We start from the raw sequence: 21,633 nt of genomic DNA, 5'->3' as shown, positions 1-21,633 counted from the left end.
AGCAGATCTCAGCAGACACAGCTAATATGTAAACAAAGCATGTTAACCCTTTGTCTGCTTCCATGACAGCAGGAAGTAGACACATTGCAGATTTTTTTTAAAGAGAACCAGAGGTGTGTTTAAAGAATGGTATCTGCATACAGAGGCTGGATCTGCCTATACAGCCCAGCCTCTGTTGCTATCCCAAACCCCACTAAGGTCCCCCTGCACTCTGCAATCCCCCATAAATCACAGCCGTGCTGTGAGGCTGTGTTTACATCTGTAGTGTCAGTCTCAGCTGCTCCCCCGCCTCCTGCATAGCTCTGGTCCCTGCCCCTGTCCCTTTCCTCCAATCAGCAGGGAGGGAAGGGATGCAGGCGGGGACCGGAGTTCTGCAGGAGGCGGGGAGAGCAGCAGACTGACACTATAAAGATAAACACAGCCAGCTCTGACAAGCTGTTTGTCAGCAGCGTGGCTGTGATTTATGAGGGATTGCAGAGTGCAGGGGGACCTTAGGGGGGTTTGGGATAGCAACAGAGGCTGGGCTGTATAGGCAGATCCAGCTGCTGTATGCAGATAATATTCTTCAAACCCACCTCGGGTTCTCTTTAAGGAGTTCTGTAAGCTGTAACTGAGAAATCTTTTTCTTTAAAGCTTATTATCCTGTTATAATGAAAACATTTATGTTTATTATGGTTATTATGCTGTTGTTGCTTATCTTTTAGAGCAAAGATGAAGCTCTGAGCCCAGGCTCATTTTTAAAATAGCTTAACTTTAAAGTCAAAGGAAAATTGGTCATTGAATTTACAGAGCCAATCCAAGTACTAATATAGTAGTGTAGCATGCTTTCTTCAGCCTTAGGACATAAATGATGCCATTAACGGATGCTCTGTAACCTAGCAAACACAAAACCGTGCTTCTCTGCTCACCTCTCCAGGGTACGGCCTCTTCATGCCCTGCATAGGCAAAGACTGAGGCCTTGGACCCGGGTAGCTTTGCTGAGGCATCCTTTGGCCATGAGCACCGAAAGGGTTCATGCCAGGCCGAGGCTGGTTCATTCCCATTGGTGGACCACTCATGTTGGAAGGTGCCATGTTGGGACCCATTCCAGCTGGGTTCATACTCCCTGACATAGCAGAAGTCACTCGTGGGCCAGGCTGGTTCATGAACTGACTGTTGTAGGCCTGAGCTGGACCCATCTGGAAAGAGGAACACACCTTCAACAAAAGAAAGAGAAAAGAGTAAAATGCGACATGCGTGTCTGACAGGGGTGAGTAGCAAGGGAGGAAAGGTAAAGAGGTCGGTCAGAGGAAGGAGGACAAAGAGATGTCGCATTTTCATAAAGCACACATAATAACATAACATATACAAACTGCTATTAAACAGGATGGTATCTAGTGGACATTGAAATACACAAAACTCTGTTTCAGCACCAAAATTCTACATTTTTACTTAATGCACCTCACAGATCGTTCTGACATCACAAATGGAAATGGATTGATACAAGTAGGACAGTATTTACTGAAGAGGTGAAAATACACATAAAAGGCAAGAAATACTAAGAGGACTCACTGGGCCGTACTGGTTCATGTCCTTATTCTGAGTCTCCTGCTGCAGTGCCGCCACCGTGGCAGTTGCTGTAGCAGTAGCCGTGGCAGCTGCGGCAGCGACAGCAGCTGCGGCGGCTGCTGCTGCGGGCTGGGTGAAGTCTGCAGGCGGTCGCGTGTGAGGTGGTATACCCATTCCAGAGGGGTTATTGGGTCCACCAGGATAGCTGAGAAAAGAAGGATTCATTGCATTTAAAGGAAAATAAATAATCTCACATATATAACGTCCTATGAGTATGTATTAAGGAAAATACATGGAAACTACAATGAACACAATCCCATAGGACACTTATCCATTAATGACAAAGGTATGATGCACATTACTAAACAAGAGATAAATCACAGTGCTTTTAAATTTAACTGATCTACAGAGACAGCATACAAGAGCAGTACAATAGAGGTGAGAAAAGAGTACTGATGTACAGTGTGACTCTTACCTCCCTGCAAATCCTCCTCCCCCGGGGTAACTTGGACGTCCATACATGCCCTGCTGCATATAGGGCTGGCTTGATGCTCCCTTCGAGGAAAACTGCTGCTGTTGCCCAGCAAACTGAGGAGAATTCATGCCAGCACTGCTGCTATTCATGCCAGAAGCCATGGGGTTACCACCTGGATTCAGTGGATTGTTTGCATTAACCATAGGGTTTCCCAGAACCTGGTAAAAGTTACAAAGTGAACAGTGGTTTTTAAAAATGTATGCTTTTAAGTCAAATAGGTGGACAAATATGACAGGCCAGACGCTCATACCATTGTATCATTCTTCACAATTTTACCATTGACAAAGTACTATGTTCTCAGTAATAGTCAGTATATTATAAATTACGGTATACATTGTTCGAGAATATCCTTCCCAGGTCAGGGATAAAGATTGTCAGTGAGATGCAAAGACTCCAACTGCACCAACAAAATAATCTTCCTGGCCATTGTGACTGGCCCGATCAAAAGTTGTACACAATTTGGCAGAGTTATTTGCCTCTCATTAACCACCTCTATTTAGGTACAGTGGTTTGCAAAAGTATTCAGCCCCCTTGAAGTTTTCCACATTTTGTCATATTTCTGTCACAAACCTGAATCAATTTTATTGGAATTTTACGTGAAAGACCACTACAAAGTGGTGTACATGTGAGAAGTGGAATGAAAATCATACATGATTCCAAACATTTAAAAAAAAAAAAAAATAACTGCAAAGTGGGGTGTGCGCAATTATTCGGCCACCTGAGTCAATACTTTGTAGAACCACCTTTTGCTGCAATTACAGCTGCCAGTCTTTAATGCTGGGCATACCCGGCATCGAGAGGAGGATTATCAATCGAGCCTAATGGCTCGATTGATAATATCTGACGTGTCCGATCACCACAGGGATCGATTCCGTGCTCGATCCCCGCGGGAATCGATCCGCGCAGACGAGCGGGGATCGATCCGGTGGCTAATCTGCCCTCAGATCGACCAGTGTATTCCCAGCATTAGGGTATGTCTCTACCAGCTTTGCACATCTGGAGACTAAAATCAGCAAGAGAATGATCAGCAAGTTACGGTATGTTAGCTGAAAGATAAGAACACAAATGTTCCCTAATCTCACAAAATAATCTAGGAAATAATAATGTGAAAACTCTAGAGGTTGAAAGCAAACAAGTATCAGTTTAGTGTAGCTATATGTGTAAAAAAAGATTACTTGTGACTGATTGCTAAGGTTAGAGTATTAGAGTATACTTAGCAAGTTGCTTTATATTTTAGAAAAAAACTAAAACCACTTTTTTTCTTTACATTAGTGAATTTTATTATGGTTTAACATGTGGAACAAGCCTGGTTGTCATGATTCATTTATATTAACTTGTTTCTTGTCCTAATTTTCCATGGCATTGTAAGGCAAGTTAATACATTGAGTACATACAGACAAGCATCTCTCCAGCCCCTTTTTGCTGGGTGCTCCAGATACACAGCTGCTTTTCCTCACCACTTGGCTGTCACAATGCTGTCCTGAAACTGTCAGAAGCCTATTAGGCACTACATAGCTGGGGACACCCTACAAGGGCCCAACAACACTGGAGCACATAGGAGAAGGAAGGAGGGGAGATTAGAAGGCAAGTGGAGATCTGGGAGTGCTGAGCTGTTTTACAGTAAAGAGGTGATGGAAAGTTGTGACATACTTTGATCGCCACTAGGAAGCTGTGGCAAATTATGGGAAGCATAGCAAAGATTCATCACACAAATGAGAGCAATGGAATTTTGGCACAGTAAATGTTGCATTTCGCACATACCACATCTTTTTGTCTGCCAAACCTGACTAAAATATATTTTTTGGAAGAACACTGCACTTTTCAAATAAAGGAAGTGTAGCCAATATGTGGCTTTATAGACCATTTTGTAATATGTATGCGTGGATAATATACAGCTTTAACAAGGAAAACCAGCTGGATGGAGGGCCTGACCCACACATCTGTCCGGTCACCACAACAATGCTTCCAATGTATAAACACCTTGACCAGTTAGAAGATAAAAACAGGTGCCTTACGCCTGTTTTATCGTCTAACTGGTCCACGTGCCCAAGCAGCCCATGTGTGTCAGAGGCTCTGCTATGAAGATGGGTTTAGATTTACCCAACTAAAACCTATTTACCCATCTTCTGGTGATATGCTACACCCATGCTATTCAATAGTCAAGTATGCCTCTGTAATCAATTAAGGTCTCTGACATATGGCAGTTAACTTCAAATCAGGAAAGCAGAAGCCCCATGTAGATCAACGTGCTCCAGGAACTCTGAGGACAGGAAGAAATCAGAAGACTGTTGCAGATACTTACTGACAGTGCAGAACACTTGCATTCTGGTAATATTATTAGTCCAGACACTTTAGATCCCCTCTTATGTTCTCGTGTTTAAGCTTTAATGATTAAAAAAAAAGTAAACTAACCTGACTCTGAGATGTATTTGTGACCCCCCAAACTGTAGTAACCACAGAGAGAGAACCGGGTGGCTGACTGGTGTTCTGTTGCCAAGGGACAGAGTCGTAAGGGAAAGATCCATCACTGGAAAAAATAAAAACACAAAAATTAAGTTCACCACACTATTTGTAAACATGGGGAAAACCATTTATTTTCATAGAATATTACACTTTTCAACTGAAAACCTAAAGCACAAAGTGTGCATGTGTAAGTGACATGTTATCACCACAGACAGTCAATGACATGCTAATAATTCAAAATGGATGCAAAATTTAATGCTACACTTATGCATATTTATACAGCCAATGAAATGCAGCATCTGCTAAACTTGATTGGTGCATCTCCAAGCTTGACAGTTGAATTAACTCAAAATTATTAGCATCTCATTGACCATTCCAAGTGATCAGAAATCAGTTTTATCTTCTTTTACCAATGTCTTCAGTTTAAACCTGTAAAGGAACAAATATCCAATTGCAGGATGGCTACTTACCCATGGGAAAGGGAAGGTTTCATAGAGGTCAAAGAATTCATGGGGGGCTGCATGGGAAGCTTCCCTGGGGGGTCGTTTTGTCTACTCTTCTGGTGGCGTAGCAGGAGGAGCCTTCCGAGTTCTTCACACCACGAAGAGAGGAGGGCTGGAAAAGGAAAGCAGTCTTTAATTTACTGTGTAGACATCATAGATTATACACAAAACAAATTAAGATATATAATGGTCCAATGTTGTAGCAAATCACACTCTTGATTCTCACCAACAAGGATTAAAGTAACACTATTTATTGTAGGGAGACCCATGGGGGGGGGGGGGTCCCTAATAGACAGACAAGAAGAGTAAGATGTAATAATGCCACCAGTGACATACTTTCTATGTAATGGAAGATATCTGGAATATGTTACTGCTTGGCACTGTTTCCGCCAGTTTGTAAAGCCATCTCGCATGGCCCAGTGCAGGAGGATGTGTGACAATGCTGGCAACCAAGCACTAGCTGCCATCAAACAGATTTACAAAAAGCACAGAGCATTGTGTCATCCATTTTTTGTGTTTAAAAATGAGCAAAGCACGAAGAGAATAAAGAGCTGGAGAGAGGCTGAGTCTCAGCATGATACATGTGGCTCTGACACGTACAGACAAAAAACAGACGGTTAACAGGACCAAATCAGACACTGGGGAGCGCAAGCACACGCCTCCATAGTGTCACACTTGCTGCCTTCTTCCCTGCAGGCTGAAAGGCTGGAACACAGCATACACAGTAACAATGACAATGATGTAGTCTAACAGAAGGGGAGTGGCGATCATTGCTACACAGCAGATATAGAGATCATACTACAGATGTCAATCCCAACCGGCTGCAGCTCAAATCCTATACACATAGTCTGGCTAACACTTTCATTACTGGCAATATACACAGTCATGTTCTTGTGTTAAATATATACACACAAATATATGATCACGTGCATGTGTATAGTATTCATATATATTTACAAACACACATATACACACACAGTCGTGTTCTTATGTTAAATATACACAAACACACACATATAATAACGTGTGTGTGTCTATTATTCATATATATACACACACACACACACACACACACACACACACACACACACACACACACACACACACACACGGCTTCAGTATAATGTGAATATATAACAAACTCTTGATGTTTAACTACTGATTGCTCAAATGAATTAATAAGCCAGCTGGTTATGCATCTTGTTAATTGAGTATACATTTATTCCTATAAGAAAACCCAAAGAATCCACTAGATGGCAGAGCGTCATTAAGCCTGTCACGTCATACTGTCTCTGTGACAGGATCTATGCTTCCAGACCACTTAGCAGTGCACTGTGACACACCTATCTGACACAACAGGCACATTCCACTCCAAGAGGACACAGCTATGCTATATGGCTAGAGGTACGCCAGCAGCGAGCTGCCCTGCTATGCACACACTAGCAGATTTATGTAGATGAGAAATCAGATGTAAATTATACAATCTTTGAGGGCTGAAGACAGTAAACAGGATGTGCACAGTGAAAACAAGTAGTTAAGAATGTTATGATGTGCAGAAAATGGCAAGAGCTTTTTGAAACCAGAAAGGAAAAATTAATAATTACTGCTCTCTCTTTCTCTCTGCCCCCGGAGGCTTTGGAAGTCTTTGGGAGCCAGAGTGCTCCAGAAGACAGGCCACTCCATACTGCACACATGGGGGCGCCCTCTCTCGCATACTCGCGTGTGCGCAACGTGGAGACACCTGTCCTTGGGAGTACTGTGCTCCCGAAGACTTCCAAAGTCCCCTGCAGTGGGGGATTTAAGCGGGGGAGCCAGCGCTTAACCGAGGGGATAGGGAGAGGAGCAGGAAGGCTAAATAGGACACAGAGCCTTCCCTCTTCTTAGGTAAGTATCTTGTTGTTGTTTTTAATCGATTCCCATTGACTTTAAAATAGTACTGTAGTTCCAGTCGAGTACGGACGCATCAGTTTTCTTGAGTATAATTTGCTTTCTTAATGCCTGGTACACACAATGCAATTTTCCCATCAGACTGGAAAATTTCCCATCAATTGATAACTTCCAACACGTCCAATCTGCTTTCTATCAAGAAAGATTTTGTGCAATACTGATCTCAAAATCAATCCTTTTTTCGATTAGAAGTCAATTGGATAAATTGGAAATCCTTGAATGATGGGAAATTTCCCATTGATTTAACAGGAAAAATCGCATCGTGTGCACCAGGCAAAAAAAACCAAAAAAAAAACCAACAAGGCATTTGCGATAATTGAGCTTCTGTTTTAAGAAGGCAAATTACACGCAGTGTTACTTTCAGTGGGAGGCTTTTTCGGCCTCTTTTAGCCCCTTATACTTTGCTAGTAGTTCTGTGTCACCCTGAGCTATCTTATAATCGAGTACCAGGCACCAAATGAACAGTAGCTAGTGCAACTTGCTTGCCTCCACCAATCAGCAGGCTTGCTCTAGGCTGGATACTGAAAGTACTAAAACATTCTATTTACACATTTTCATATGCGGTACATTATTACAAGGTATTTCACAGATGGAGAGGTCAGGAACTGCAGCCTCAATATTCCTTTAAATACAATCACCTACTGTAGGTGCAGAGAGGGGCAAGTTTATAAGTGCTGTGATTATCCTGGCCATGTTCATGAATGATGAATTAAGAAACGTCTTCTACAATACAGTTCATTGGCTACAAATACTTTTGAGCAAATGACACAGCCTGGAAATATACCACAAGCTGTCATGTATCACATCAGATTGTCTAAGCACACAGATATTGATTGCAATACAACAGAAATCCTTACACTGCCTGTATGGTTTGGCTATACCCTGCTTACTGCTGTTGCCGGTAATTAGCATGTCAGGAATGAGTTAAAGCTACTTAGTATGGGGGGGTCACACTTCCCAACACCCCTCCCCCTCTGGCTCACAGAAGCTGCCTGCATACTCCAGAGCTTCAAGCTGGGTGGATAGATGTGTGAGATGGGTATACAGCTGACTCCTTTCTGTACACCATATGGCTGATGCTTGCACTGCTGCTGCATGGAAGCCAGCCTTTCCTATTCATACCAGCTAGAAATAAATGTGGCAAGATGCAGAAGGCGGCCTCTGCCAGGGCTGTGATGTGATGTACACGGTCGCTGAATGCATGTAGACATGGCCTCAAATGGTAGGCTCCCTCTTCTGCTGCCTCCACACATCTATAACAACATGATGAGCAGTCACTTTAGAAGTACCTATACTGCTCGAGTAATTTCTATTGATGCTTTATTTTTGTTGCTATTAAAAGAAAAATTACAAATAATTGTAGAAGTTTAGCCGTAATACTCAGTTTGTAAAGAATTTGCAGCATATTTCCCAACTTTCTGAGATGAGAAAGGACACTTAGACAGTGTAATCACACCCCTGCCACACAGACCACTACAAATTCATAAGCAAAAGACGTTATTTTAGAATACAAACCACACTGGTCCTTTCTATAATCACTAGTTTCTCTGCATATTAACATTTATATATTTACACATATCTGTACATCAGTTCTGAAAGAGGGACAAGTGAAGAAGAAAGGGGAACAGAGGGATTTGGTTCCCAAAGAGGGACTGTCCCTCTGAAAAAGGGACATTTGGGAGCTATGCTTTTTTCTCTACAAATTGCCAAATGCAGAGGAAAATCGCAGTGCTGTTTGGTATACAATTCCAATTCAGAATGGGAAGAATTGCAACCGCTCAAATAATGCGGCATTCAATGCGATTGCAATTCCCTTATGGAACTAGACCTCAGAGATTCCCAGCACTGGAAAAAGACCCCAAGACTTTGAAAAGAGATGCAATTCTGTCTGCTTACTTAGTGTGCATTGTGAGGGAAGCTAGTCTTGTAGTCAACTATGAAAAAGCATCCATTATAAATTGTTTGAACACCACCTGTCAGTAGCACCTATTAGATATTAAATATTCACATGTAACAACTCAAGTAGCTGCAAAATAAAGAAAAGTGCACTGCATGTTATAAACAATCGCATACGATCCCAGCTGTGCCAGCTTGTTATCAGGTTTACAGCCATTAGCCTCAGCAGCTGCTTCAGGCTGTCACAGGCAAATATCTGATTTTCTGGGTTGCTGTATTTACATAGGACCTCTGACCTCCTCACATGATGATGATCAGACGTGGAAATGAGCACCACCTGTGGAAGGAATGCTAGCCACACACCATCAGACAGCGTCTGCTTCCGTTATATGCTGAAACATCACAAGAATGGCCAGTGGCACTGGGACAGTGACAGGTATGGTGCCACCTGACAAGCAGTGCAATGTTGTTGTTTTTTCATTTTAATACAATGTAAATCAGATGAAAGACAACATGAACAAATGGATATGGAAGGCGTCATTTGGTAACTTTCATTTGTGCTGATCCTCAACCTCTAAAACCTTCTGAGCCACTGATCCTGAACAAGTAAGAAGATCAGGTGTTCTGACCCCACTGGCTGCATTCTTAGCACATAAGCTATTGGTGTTTGACTTAGTAGCTACTTAGGCAAAAGATCAGTGCACTTGTCAGACAAATGTCATTTAAAAGGGATGCTCCTCTTTTGTGGAGAAATAAGCAATCCATTCAGTTAATCTCTACATATGGATAGGATAAAGGGCAAATGTTTATTGAGGTGGAGTACCTTGGTTATAAGCACACAATCACCCAGCCCCCCACCATGATCCCAGGACTTCTGTCACACGGGGAACTGATAGGCGGATGCATCCACTTCCCACCACTGTTTTCATGAACCTGCTGGGCACTAGAAAGCATGTTGTACAGGCAGAGGAGTGGCATCCATCCAATAGATGCACAACTATAAACGGTGGCTGCCGCACCTCAACATGATATCAGGTGGTCTCCTGTCTCTGTGAAACTGCACTGCGGTCGAGCACTCACACATGGGTGGTTACAAGTATTGCCATACATCTGCATTAAAGGATACCCCAACTGAAATGTGACATAATGAGATAGACATGTGTATGTACAGTGCCTAGCACACAGATAACTATGCTGTGTTCCTTTTTTTATTTTTCTGCCTGAAAGAGTTAAATATCAGGTATGTAAGTGGCTGACTCAGTCCTGACTCAGACAGGAAGTGACTACAGTGTGACCCTCACTGATAAGAAATTCCAACTATAAAACACTTTCCTAGCAGAAAATGGCTTCTCAGAGCAAGAAAGAGGTAAAAAAGGGGAGTTTCTTATCAGTGAGGGTCACACTGTAGTCACTTCCTGTCTGAGTCAGGACTGAGTCAGCCACTTACATACATGATATTTAACTCTTTCAGGCAGAGAAAGAAAAAAAGGAACACAGCATAGTTATCTGTGTGCTAGGCACTGTACATACACATGTCTATCTCATTATGTCACATTTCAGTTGGGGTATCCTTTAAATAGCATTGAGAAGGTGCCTATCTGCCAACAGATCAGAGGCTGAACTTTGCAGCAAATGCACAGGTCAGCAGTCTGGGGGAAAGAGACTCAACAGTCTATATCAATTCTGAAGTCTTTATATTGCTTCCAATCAAACAGTTAGTGCAGGTGTGTAAAATGACTATTAGACATTCTGCTCTGTGTAGCAGAGTTCTTATGCAGGAAGAGAAAATACATGGGCTGTGTACAGATTTCAGGTTAGAAAATGTGTGCAGTATGTACTTACAGGTGATTTTGAAATTTGATAGTGGTCTCTAATTGAAATGGAAAGGAAACTTGATAAGATTAAATTGCAAAAACAGTTGAACAGCCCTGGTACACATTTAAAGCACCAGCAGAATTTCATGTTAAATGTGAATAAAAGATAACCATTTCACTTTTGTGTAATAGTACCTCTCACTACAGATCAAGATTGAAGTTTAGTGTTGAACAGAATATAAACAAGAAGGAACACATTAGGTTAGCACTGCCCTGAACCAAATTACCTCGAAACAGTCATTTTACTTTTTTGGTACAGAACATGAACATTGCACAGGCCAATGCGCCTAGGCAGAAAACGATGACCTTCCTAAAGGGTCTGTTTCTTGAAGTAAAACACCTGTGTGGTTAGGCAACCATGGAAACTGCCATCCCCAGGCACATTTAATGCAGCATAGCTCCATAACTGAAACACAAGTGAGAAAACAGCTGCTTCCATTAGATAGAACCTTCTCACACAGATCAAAGATCAATTAAATGTCTATAGACGTTGATACAGTATGTGATAGGCATGCAATCTGCCAAATGGTGGGTATTTCTAGGACAGAAAAAATTATGGGGGACAGCAGTTGTTTTACCTTCAACCACCACGCACATCTGGCATGACTGCTTCAGGGGAGAACATACAAATACTTTTACCTTTACTTTGTCTCTGTGAAGTCCCATTTCTGAGATATACCTACCAAATTCCTGCTAGTAGACTGTCAGCATGTTTATAGGTAGAAAGTGGAGTCACCTGAGGCGCAGGACTTAGTATAGAAAAAGTACAGGTATGTGGACAATCATGTGACTTGTAATGCAACAAATTTCAGCATCACTTCACATACCTGCTGTTGAGTTGGAAAAACACCCAATTACGAACATTTACAAAAAATAGACTGCAGAAGAAATCCTGTAGCATGCTTACTTTGGCCCGTGCAGCTTAAATACAGGAAGAAATAATAAATCCTAGTGAAAACTCAGCAGCTACATACATTGAAACTTGGTACAGTAATACATTGTATTCACTGGAGAGATTTGCCCATCTATGGACAGCAGCAGAAAAGGAAACAAAACTACATTTGTTATCAGCTGATCCGCACTGGCATCTGACCTACAAAGATGCTCTCAGGCCTGGTGCACACCAGAGGAGTTTTTCTGAGCGTTTTGAGTTTTTAAATCTGCTGCTAATGTTATCCTATGTGTCTGTGCACACTGGAGCAATGAGGTTTTGTAAAAAACCCCATAGCATTACATTGGGAAGAGCTTTTAGAGGTTTCAAAAGCTCTTCCCAATGTAATGCTATGGTTTTTTTTTTTTACAAAACCTGATTGCTCCAGTGTGCACAGACACATAGGATAACATTAGCAGCAGATTTAAAAACTCAAAACGCTCAGAAAAACTCCTCTGGTGTGCACCAGGCCTTACTGCTTATATAAATGTAATGGAATTTTGTCCAGTTTAGACCACGTAGCGCCTTTAAACAAAAGGTAATTGTAGGTTATGGCTTCCAACTCGTCCAGAGACTCAAGTCACGCATGCATCTCTTCAGCTCAGAAGGTGGGGCCATGACAAGCATTCCTTTATTGCCTTGTAGGCCAGGCATTCATCTAGAACCACTGGTGTACAAGCATCCTTTCACAATCAAGTGTTCCTAACATGCAGGCCTTCCACTGGGAACACTACACAAAATCTTCTTGATTCTTCTTAATTATTTCAAGTAATCTCAGTGTCTGTTGTCTAATGTGCAATGTTACATGAGAAACTTTCAACCTGGGGTGACAGCTCAGCTCAGAAATCTTACTCACAGGTTCAATGAAGGCAGTGTGTTCATAGTTCATATGCAGTTTGCTGTAAGGCCTCATTCACACTATAAGCGTTGCTGTGCGCATTTCGGAAACGTGTATAGTGTACAATACGCAAGAACATCAGTAGTGCATAGACTGCATTGTCTGACGTCTTCATTATTGCGCTGCACAGCAGTGTTTTGCGATGATGCACTGCGCAGCAGTGTATTGCGATGATGCACTGCTGCATGCATATTTGCCATAAACGCAGCCCTGGTGCATTCACTGCAATGGACAGCAACATAAATGGCGTGCGATAGCATGTTCTGCAGATGCAAGGGCCTATGCATTTAATAATGGAACAAGGCCTGTTTATGTACCCTGGACAGAAGAGACAAAACATCGAAGTAGTTCTATAGTCTGCAGTGAAGCACTGCTTTACTCTACCACTAATGCTTTGGTGTCAGTGGTAGCATATGTCACCATCCTCCAGTGCAGTCCAGGTACTCAGAGGTTAATACCTGGCCCCAGTTGACAGCTGGACCAATTAGGTCATGAAACAAAGGAAGACAGGAGTATGTCCCAGGTGACTTGCAAAGTGCCTCAGACGGCTCCTGTAGGCCTGGCTGGCAGGGGAAGGAATTGATTGTTAGAGGCTAGAAATAACATCCACCTACAGAGGAAAGGCACTTGGGAAGGGGGGGGGGGGGGGGGGGAGTGGAGGATACAGCAGTCATGTGCAGAGGGTGGGAGGAAGGCAAGGGATGTGCACTACATTCTCAATGTCCTCTCATTGCATTGTGTGGAGCTCAGCTTTATTGTATAATGACAATAGAAATATTGAATACTGACAGATAATCATGCTGTCTGTGATAATCACTACAAAGTTGCCGTCGTTGACTGACTGTATTTTAACTACACAGTAAGGTATGGTAGTTTTGAGCGCTCACATTATATTCATGTGTCCAGCAGTCTTCTTGGATCTTTAACAAGCCAGAAAATCATCTATGCAGGCATAATGCTCGGTGAATGGAAATGAAATACAAAGAGTCAAAGTCTCACCGTCACATAAACCATTCTTCCATGCTAGTTGGACACAATGCCTGCAAACCATACCACCATAATGATCAGCTGCTGATAACCACAACAGTTCTTCAGAGCTGGAAAAATTGTTGCCCCCTTTTTATCACACTAAGAAGCCAAAGCAAAGGAGGGGGAAAAAGCCCAGCTCAAACATGTGTCACTGGTTTAAAAATAGAAGCTCGCATCCTCAGGGGAACAGAGTGACACAGACAGGAGAGGAGATGCTGTATGGAAATGACTCACTCCCATCCTCCAGCTGACGCGGCTACGTGTGCTAGGAAGAGAACCATTATTACTTATTAGATGATGCCAACATCACTCTCTATCACTCTAAGGGACTCATCTATGAACGCCAGCTAGAGAGAAAGGTGATGAGCTTGCCGATGTTTTTCCAGCTCGTTACATAATAAAATGCGGACACCATTTCCATGAGTATTACCCATGACAGTCGCTTACACGAACACTGAAACACAGAGGCAGTTACTACCATATCATTAGTTAGTTAGTTGCACTGAATGGCTTCATTGCAGCACTCTGTTGTACTGGACTGCACTATCATCTATGCACACAGGAGAGCTGGCACCATCGCCAAGTCTCACAGTCTGACCAGCATGGTAATAGCTGCCACTGCCTGCCCCCACCTGTAATGGATTAACTCCTTGACTTGTCATTCTACTGAAAGACTTACTAAGAATGAGAATGTCAGATGAGTTTTTGAACACTCAGAGCCTGTACACACTGGCTGAGTTGCGCTGCGATTTTTTCAATCGCACAACCTTCATGAAAATATAGCAAATCGCAAGGCACTGTACACCAGTGGTGCGATGAGATTTTAGGAAATAGTAATCACAGTACCTGCAGCACTTTTTGAACGCTTGCATTTGTGAAGGTGAAGGAAAAGCACAATACATGCGATTTCCATTGCATTTTTTAGATAAACAATCAGGAAACCAGAAAATGATACTTACAAATTACTTTGCTCCTTACTTTTCTCCTATGTTGCAGTCACTTCCAACAGGCAGTAAAATTCTGTCATTTTTTTGGACTAGTCTATTTCCTCATGGGGGATTCTCAATATTCACTTTATTGTATACAAAAGCACTCCCTGGAAAAAAAATCTATACAAAGATGTCAGTCAGCCTCCCTACTTGTTTTCACACTATTTGGCAGTTGGACTGAGAAACTGCAGATCAGCAAGGGCTTTTGAAAATAAAGAATAACCTGAGTATCCCCCATGAGGAGATAGACTACTCAGAAACCTGCTAGATCTGTTAGATTGCTAACCTGCTACCTACTGTTAGGGACAAGAACATAGGAGAAAAGTAATTTCTAAATCATTTTAATCTGGGAGAAATATACTTGCACATGCATTTTATATTATACACGTTTTCTCGATAGTGGTCCTTTAACAGAAGGAGCAAAAAAGAAAACTCAATCAAGTTTGTACAAATAATTTCAAACAGCAATAAATAATCAAAGTAAAGTAAATAAGAAAGGACAGAGATCATTTTAGGTCAACATTTGACTAGTTTTGGAGGGCAATAGCCTATCAATTTTCTTCTAAAAGAAGTCTGTGTAGCAGAAGCTAAGAACAGCGATCATACAATGCAAACAACTTCACCTCTGACAGACAACAAAAATGGAGACAAAACTATTTTATAGACGAAAATGTTTTATAAAGGTTGTTTACACAACTTTCTTCTCCTTCTAATGAATAAAATTGCTATTTTATGAGCAGTTGTCAGCATTACGGAGACATGCTGCTGTACTGTGACTGTATGTGTGGCTGGAGGTAAAGAAATGAATTGCGGTAAGGTCTGATACTATACAGCTCGCATGCACACTGAAGAAATGGAGGATTTGGCTCTGCGCAGCACTCTTATGTCTCAATATTTATTACAGTAAAGCCTGTGGTGAGGATCGTCGCATTGTGGCTGCCCATTTTATAATGGGGTCTAAAACCACATACTTCAGCTCAGCCAAATAACATGCTCGGAAATCCAGCAGCTATTGCTCCTCAGCATCACAAAGCTGATGTAATTGTCTAACTAGGAAACAGATTTCACAAATCCTAAAAAGACAGAGCTACAACACTTCACCATCTTCACTGTGTGCATAATTTACTGCTCAATAGTGTTTGTTTACAGTGCTTGATATCATTACAGACAATGAAAAAACAGAGCTGGTGCTGGAAGCTGATCCCAATAAGCTTGGATACAACTGCAAGTTCAGTAAATCATTCCTTGCTAGGCTTCCTACCGCTTCCAACTAAACTCCACAACATGTAAAGTGTACCGGTCATTCACATTCCTTTGGTTAAAACAAAGCCTTTTGTTTATGATTAACTAATGACATCTCCGAGGCATAACACACTTTAACAGTGATTCCAGGAAAATACGTGTTTCATTACAGAAGTTTCCACCATAGCATTTATGCACAATCTCTAGCTGATGGCACTACATTTTCAATGGTCAGTTCAACAAAAATCAGCAGTGGTGTCTTAGTACTTCGTGCCATCCTAGCCAATGTAATTGAAACATCAGTTATTAACTTTACTTGAAAGGCCTAGTGCACACCAGAGCGGTTCGGCTGCAGTTTGCGATCCGCTTGCGGGTGCGGATCTGCCAGGGTAATGCATTTCAATGGGCTGGTGCACACCAGAGCGGGAGGCGTTTTGCAGAAACGCATACTCCCGGGCTGCTGCAGATTTTGGATTGCGGATGCGTTTCTGCCTCAATGTTAAGTATAGGTAAATATAGGTATAGTTCAGTAACAGCTTTACTGTAACAATACATGAAATCTAGTATACCAAAAAGGCTACACAAAACCGCAAAACGCTAGCTGAAACGCTGCAGAAAAATAAGAAAAAGCGTTTCAAAATCTGCTAGCATTTTGCGGATCTGCTAGCGGTTTTTGGTGTGCACTAGGCCTTTCAGTTACAGCTGGAAACTTATGCTGATCCACACAAACAAGCTTTCTGAATCGGACTTCCAAGCATGCTGCATGTACAGTAATCACTCAATGATGGTTTATCCACGTATGAACTGTACTTTAGAATAGTGTTTCCCAGATTGCGTTGTGTTAAGTACCCCAATTACTACATTTCCCAAGCAAACTACCCTAGGATCTTCACACATGGTATGTGTAACCTAGAGGCCGGGGATACTTTATTAGGGCCCATGGGGTATTTCATTAGGGCCCAGGGGGTATTTCACTGGGGCACAGGGAGTACCCTCCATATACCCCTCATAGTAAGTTTTGAGACTTAAAGAAATGATACATCACATACAGTTAAACCTTGACAAGTATGTATAATTGAAAGCCTCAACATTTATAAACAATTATGAAGTAGGTGGTACTTGGTCAACTCACTTTTAGTAAGGGGGTCCCCGTGCTATAATAATGTTGAGGAACACTGCCCTAGGAGATTAGCAATGTAGCTGTATGGTATATGTTGTCAACTGCAGATAAACTCAAACTACTGGGCCTGATTTGCTGATGTTCTCCAGGGCTGGAGAACATTTCAAATAACCTAGTGTTAGTGTGTTAGTTATGGACAGTTTACAACCCTCAATTCAGTCACATCAGACCACCATGAGGACTGCTAAAACACCAATCAGTGGTTGAGTGAATGAACTAACCGGTACATGTATACTCCCAAAGCAAGAACTATATTCTTCTAACACTTCCAGACTGTATTGGATTTATTACAGGATGCAAAAATAAGCAAAATTCACTCAACTACTAATTAGCAAATCCTTTACCAACTCTCCTTGTAGTCTGTAATAATTCTGTCATTCCAAATGTGTATTTTTCAATGATCTCCAGTGCATAAAAACCTTAGAAAATAAATCCCACTGGCTTTTCTAAAATGCCTACTGGAAGCCCACAAACATTTCCATTATGCTCTTCTTGGTTTATGTCACTGTTAAAGCCTTATTTTGCCCCCACTGTTCTACCATTCATAAAGCTGAACAGGTAACTGTGCCATTACTAACATGAATTTCATATTTGATGCAGCTATTCCAAAGACATTCCCGGTGGAAAAGTCAGTCATGCAACCATGAGATCCTTCTGAAAGGTATGGAATTGGCAGCAAAATGGGCGTCGCCCAATTAGAGAACACTCTCACTCTAACTCCTCCCTGTGCTGCTATCATATTAGCTCTTTAAGGCCAGCACTACAGCTCAGCAGATTTTTATCTTGAGAATGAGTTGTAGCTACATTGCTGATCGTAAAAAGATAACGTGACCATGTAGCAAGAAGGTACAGTATATGTAGGCTGCCATATGTATTTCCTTTTAAACAATGACAAATGCCTGGCTGACCTGTAGAATACTTCAGTTCACAGACCCAGAATGAGAATTATCAGGTGCCCTTACTAGAGTCTTGACTACATGAAGCCGCATGCTTTATAGTCAGGGTCAGGGGCGGCGCCAGGGGGGTGCAAGGGGGTGCTCGAGCACCCCCTAGAATCGTCCAAGCACCCCCAAAGCACCCCCTGGAGTGAACTGACTTCAGGCGTCTAAAAGACGCCAAGTCAGTTCACAGCGGCAGCCCGAAGCAGCAGAGCAGGGCTACGGTAAGATGGCCGCCCGGAGCCCTGTTCTGCAGACTTCGAGTCTGCAGTGCATGGCTTCGGGCGGCCATTTTCCCGTAGCCCTGCTCTCTGCATGCAGGCAGGAAGTCTCGTCGTGACGTCGGGAAGGAAGAGGATCGTGGGCGCGCGGGTGCTGCGCGCCACAATGAGGTCGGGACTCGGGACAGGAGGTCGGGAAAGAAGGTCTTCTGGCTGTAGGTGAGTAAATGGGTTTTTCGTTTCTTTTTCAGGTGATGCTGATTGTGCATATTGGGGTCATATCTGCTACGGATTGTGCATATTGGGGTCATATCTGCTACGGATTGTGCATATTGGGGTCATATCTGCTACGGATTGTGCATATTGGGGTCATATCTGCTACGGATTGTGCATATTGGGGTCATATCTGCTACGGATTGTGCATATTGGGGTCATATCTGCTACGGATTGTGCATATTGGGGTCATTTCTGCTACCGATTGTGCATATTTGGGTCATTTCTGCTACCGATTGTGCATATTGGGGTCATTTCTGCTACCGATTGTGCATATTGGGGTCATTTCTGCTACCGATTGTGCATATTGGGGTCATTTCTGCTACCGATTGTGCATATTGGGGTCATTTCTGCTACCGATTGTGCATATTGGGGTCATATCTGCTACGGATTGTGCATATTGGAGTCATATCTGCTACCGATTGTGCATATTGGGGTCATATCTGCTACCGATTGTGCATATTGGGGTCATATCTGCTACCGATTGTTCATATTGGGGTCATATCTGCTACCGATTGTGCATATTGGGGTCATATCTGCTACCGATTGTGCATATTGGGGTCATATCTGCTACCGATTGTGCATATTGGGGTCATATCTGCTACCGATTGTGCATATTGGGGTCATATCTGCTACCGATTGTGCATATTGGGGTCATATCTGCTACCGATTGTGCATATTGGGGTCATATCTGCTACCGATTGTGCATATTGGGGTCATATCTGCTACCGATTGTGCATATTGGGGTCATATCTGATAACGATTGTGCATATTGGGGTCATTGGACGTTTTTTGTTAAAATCTGCTCACATTACGTGTATTTTCTTGAGAAAACCTGCACAATTATGTGAATTTTCTGGGAAAAGGGTCACCAAAACTTGGGCCCTCTGTCTTTGCGTTGCACTTTTAAAGGGAACCCGAGGTGAGAATAATATTGAGGCTGCCATATTTATCTCCCTTTAAGCAATACCAGTTGCCTGGCTGCCGTGCTGGTCCTCTGCCTCTTATTCTTTCAACCATAGACCCTGAACAAGCATGCAGCAGGTCAGGGGTTTCTGACAATATTGTCAGAACTGACAAGATTAGCTGCATGGCTTGTTTCTGGTGTAATTCAGTTCACTACTACAGCCAAATAGATCAGCAGGGCTGCCAGGCAACTAGTATTGTTTAAAAGGAAATAAATATGGCAGCCACCATATCACTCTCACCCTGGGTTCACTTTAAATGACAGTTAGCCCCGCCCTCATCCGGTCATGACCACGCCCATTTTTTCGCCGCGGCGCGCTTCGCGCGCCGCAGGTTGTAGCCACACCCATTTTTTGCCGCGCCGCGCTTCGCGCGCCGCAGGTCGTCAGCTCCCCCGGAAATTGGTCCAGCACCTGCATAGCACCCCCTAAAAAATTTTCCTGGAGCCGCCACTGGTCAGGGTTGTGATTCTGATACTGCTGCAGCCAGAAAGATCAGCAGGATGGTCAGGTGACACGTTATAAGAAGACAAACATAGCAGCTGCCTTATGCAGACTTTCTTTCAAGTAAAACTGCACTGTTATTTTAGCACGACGCAAAAAGGTACAGGCTTACCTCTCCGGGTATTTTAAATATACATTTTTGGAAAAAGTACAAACCTTTGGAAAAAAAGTACAAACCTGAAATATACAAACACTAAGCATTGCTAATTAATGCTAATTTGCTATCAAGTAAATTTTAAAAAAATGAAAGGCTGAACTGCGGTTTTATGTGATGCTGGAGTCAGCAGATTATTTCCAGAAGGAAATCCAGTTGCTTGCTCTGTGCCACCTACAGTGCATTACAGACTGCAGTAGCAGCATCAGAGTGAAATCAGCTCAGCTTACCAGCAATGCCAGTTCTCCCATACTAAGATCTCAATGCCCAAGTCCACAACTGATTTACACTTAATGCATTGCATTTTGATGCGTCATGATTCTCCATAGCAGTGCATTGTGAATAAACTTTTTCAGCGCATAGTGTAAAAGAGGCTATAGGGAATTATGGACACTGGACAGCACCTCAGTTGTCCTTTCAGTTACAACTGAGAACAGCTTGGGGGGGGGGGGGAGTCGGCGGGGGAGGACGTTTGTTACATTTCTAAAACCTGGGCATCTGGGAGGATATTTTTTTCCCCAAAAAATATTAATTACCTGTGTACCTTGATACAGTCATAAGCAAAAACGAGGTGCACCTGGGAGGGATTATTTGCTGACACACACTAGTACTAAATGCTGTAGGTATAAACATAATTATGAAGTTATTACTTATTCAGAGGAGTTGGGAACATTTCTGCTGCTGACTGTTAAAAGACGAGGCATAGTGCTCATTGCACTTCTGAGAAGCACCTGGAAAGGCTTCTTGGCAAAACATATTAAAAGAAATGAACACTTTTAATACTTATTATATCAATTGGCATAATATTAAAATCATCACCTATTTTATTCACTGAATAACTTTCAGATCAACATAATACTAAAAGGTTATCACCTAATTCAAATACATTTGGATCCTTTCAGCTAAAAAGCCAAAAAAAGGGCTTTCAAACAAAGAGAAGTGTATCCTTTAGATTGTAAGCTCGCAAGGACAGGGTCCTCCTCCTAATGTTTACTGGTTTTGTCGCAATATTTGTGCTGCTTGAGACTCTGCTGTACATTTTTTGGTTGTATCCATGTTCCCCTTGACTTATTGTGCTTTGTAAAGCGCTGCGGAATATGTTGGCGCTATATAAATAAAAAATAATAATAATAATAGTGTATGTACTTACACTGCCTACACAAGCACAATTTTTTATTTTGAAAGAATCAGGAGCTCATCTTTGGGCAACAGTTTGGCACTGTAACATTGTTATTTTTTTATTTATTATTTTTTGGTGCCTCATATTGCATCATACCCTTTGTAAGAGAATGTCTTGCAGCAACATGGAGGGTCATGGCCAATACATCACTGCTTTCATGTTCTTAGTAACTAGATCATTAGTGTCCCCCTCACAGAGAATGTTCTGGGTAATCACCATCTAAACAACCATACATGTAACAGCTGGCCATTTCAAGCACACACAATGATGCACATCAGCTGATGTTCAACACCAGCCTTCATCTATCACTATGGTGACCACAACATCTAATGTACACAGAGTCAATAGATATGGGAACATATG

The 21,633-nt window shown here is 42.3% G+C and overlaps 1 protein-coding gene across 9 annotated transcripts in view; it reads right to left on the bottom strand.

Annotated features, from left to right (window-relative positions):
• The window catches only part of ZMIZ1 (zinc finger MIZ-type containing 1), a 483,594-nt gene that overhangs the window by 37,918 nt on the left and 424,043 nt on the right, over positions 1–21,633 (bottom strand). For 8 of the 9 annotated variants that reach the window (XM_068255451.1, XM_068255450.1, XM_068255449.1 and 5 more), the window contains 5 exons: positions 5,017–5,161; positions 4,496–4,610; positions 2,024–2,241; positions 1,552–1,753; positions 909–1,196 (listed from right to left, as the gene is read on the bottom strand). In XM_068255451.1, the coding sequence (XP_068111552.1) occupies positions 909–1,196; positions 1,552–1,753; positions 2,024–2,241; positions 4,496–4,610; positions 5,017–5,161 (968 nt within the window). The remainder of the gene's footprint in view (positions 1–908; positions 1,197–1,551; positions 1,754–2,023; positions 2,242–4,495; positions 4,611–5,016; positions 5,162–21,633) is intronic. The other variant, XM_068255452.1, reaches the window with a different exon arrangement.

The sequence above is a fragment of the Hyperolius riggenbachi genome, chromosome 10, assembly GCF_040937935.1.
Source record: "Hyperolius riggenbachi isolate aHypRig1 chromosome 10, aHypRig1.pri, whole genome shotgun sequence".
Classification (NCBI taxonomy): Eukaryota; Metazoa; Chordata; class Amphibia; order Anura; family Hyperoliidae; genus Hyperolius; species Hyperolius riggenbachi.
Note: the sequence above shows the minus strand (reverse complement) of the source record. Positions and strands in the feature narration are given on the sequence as shown.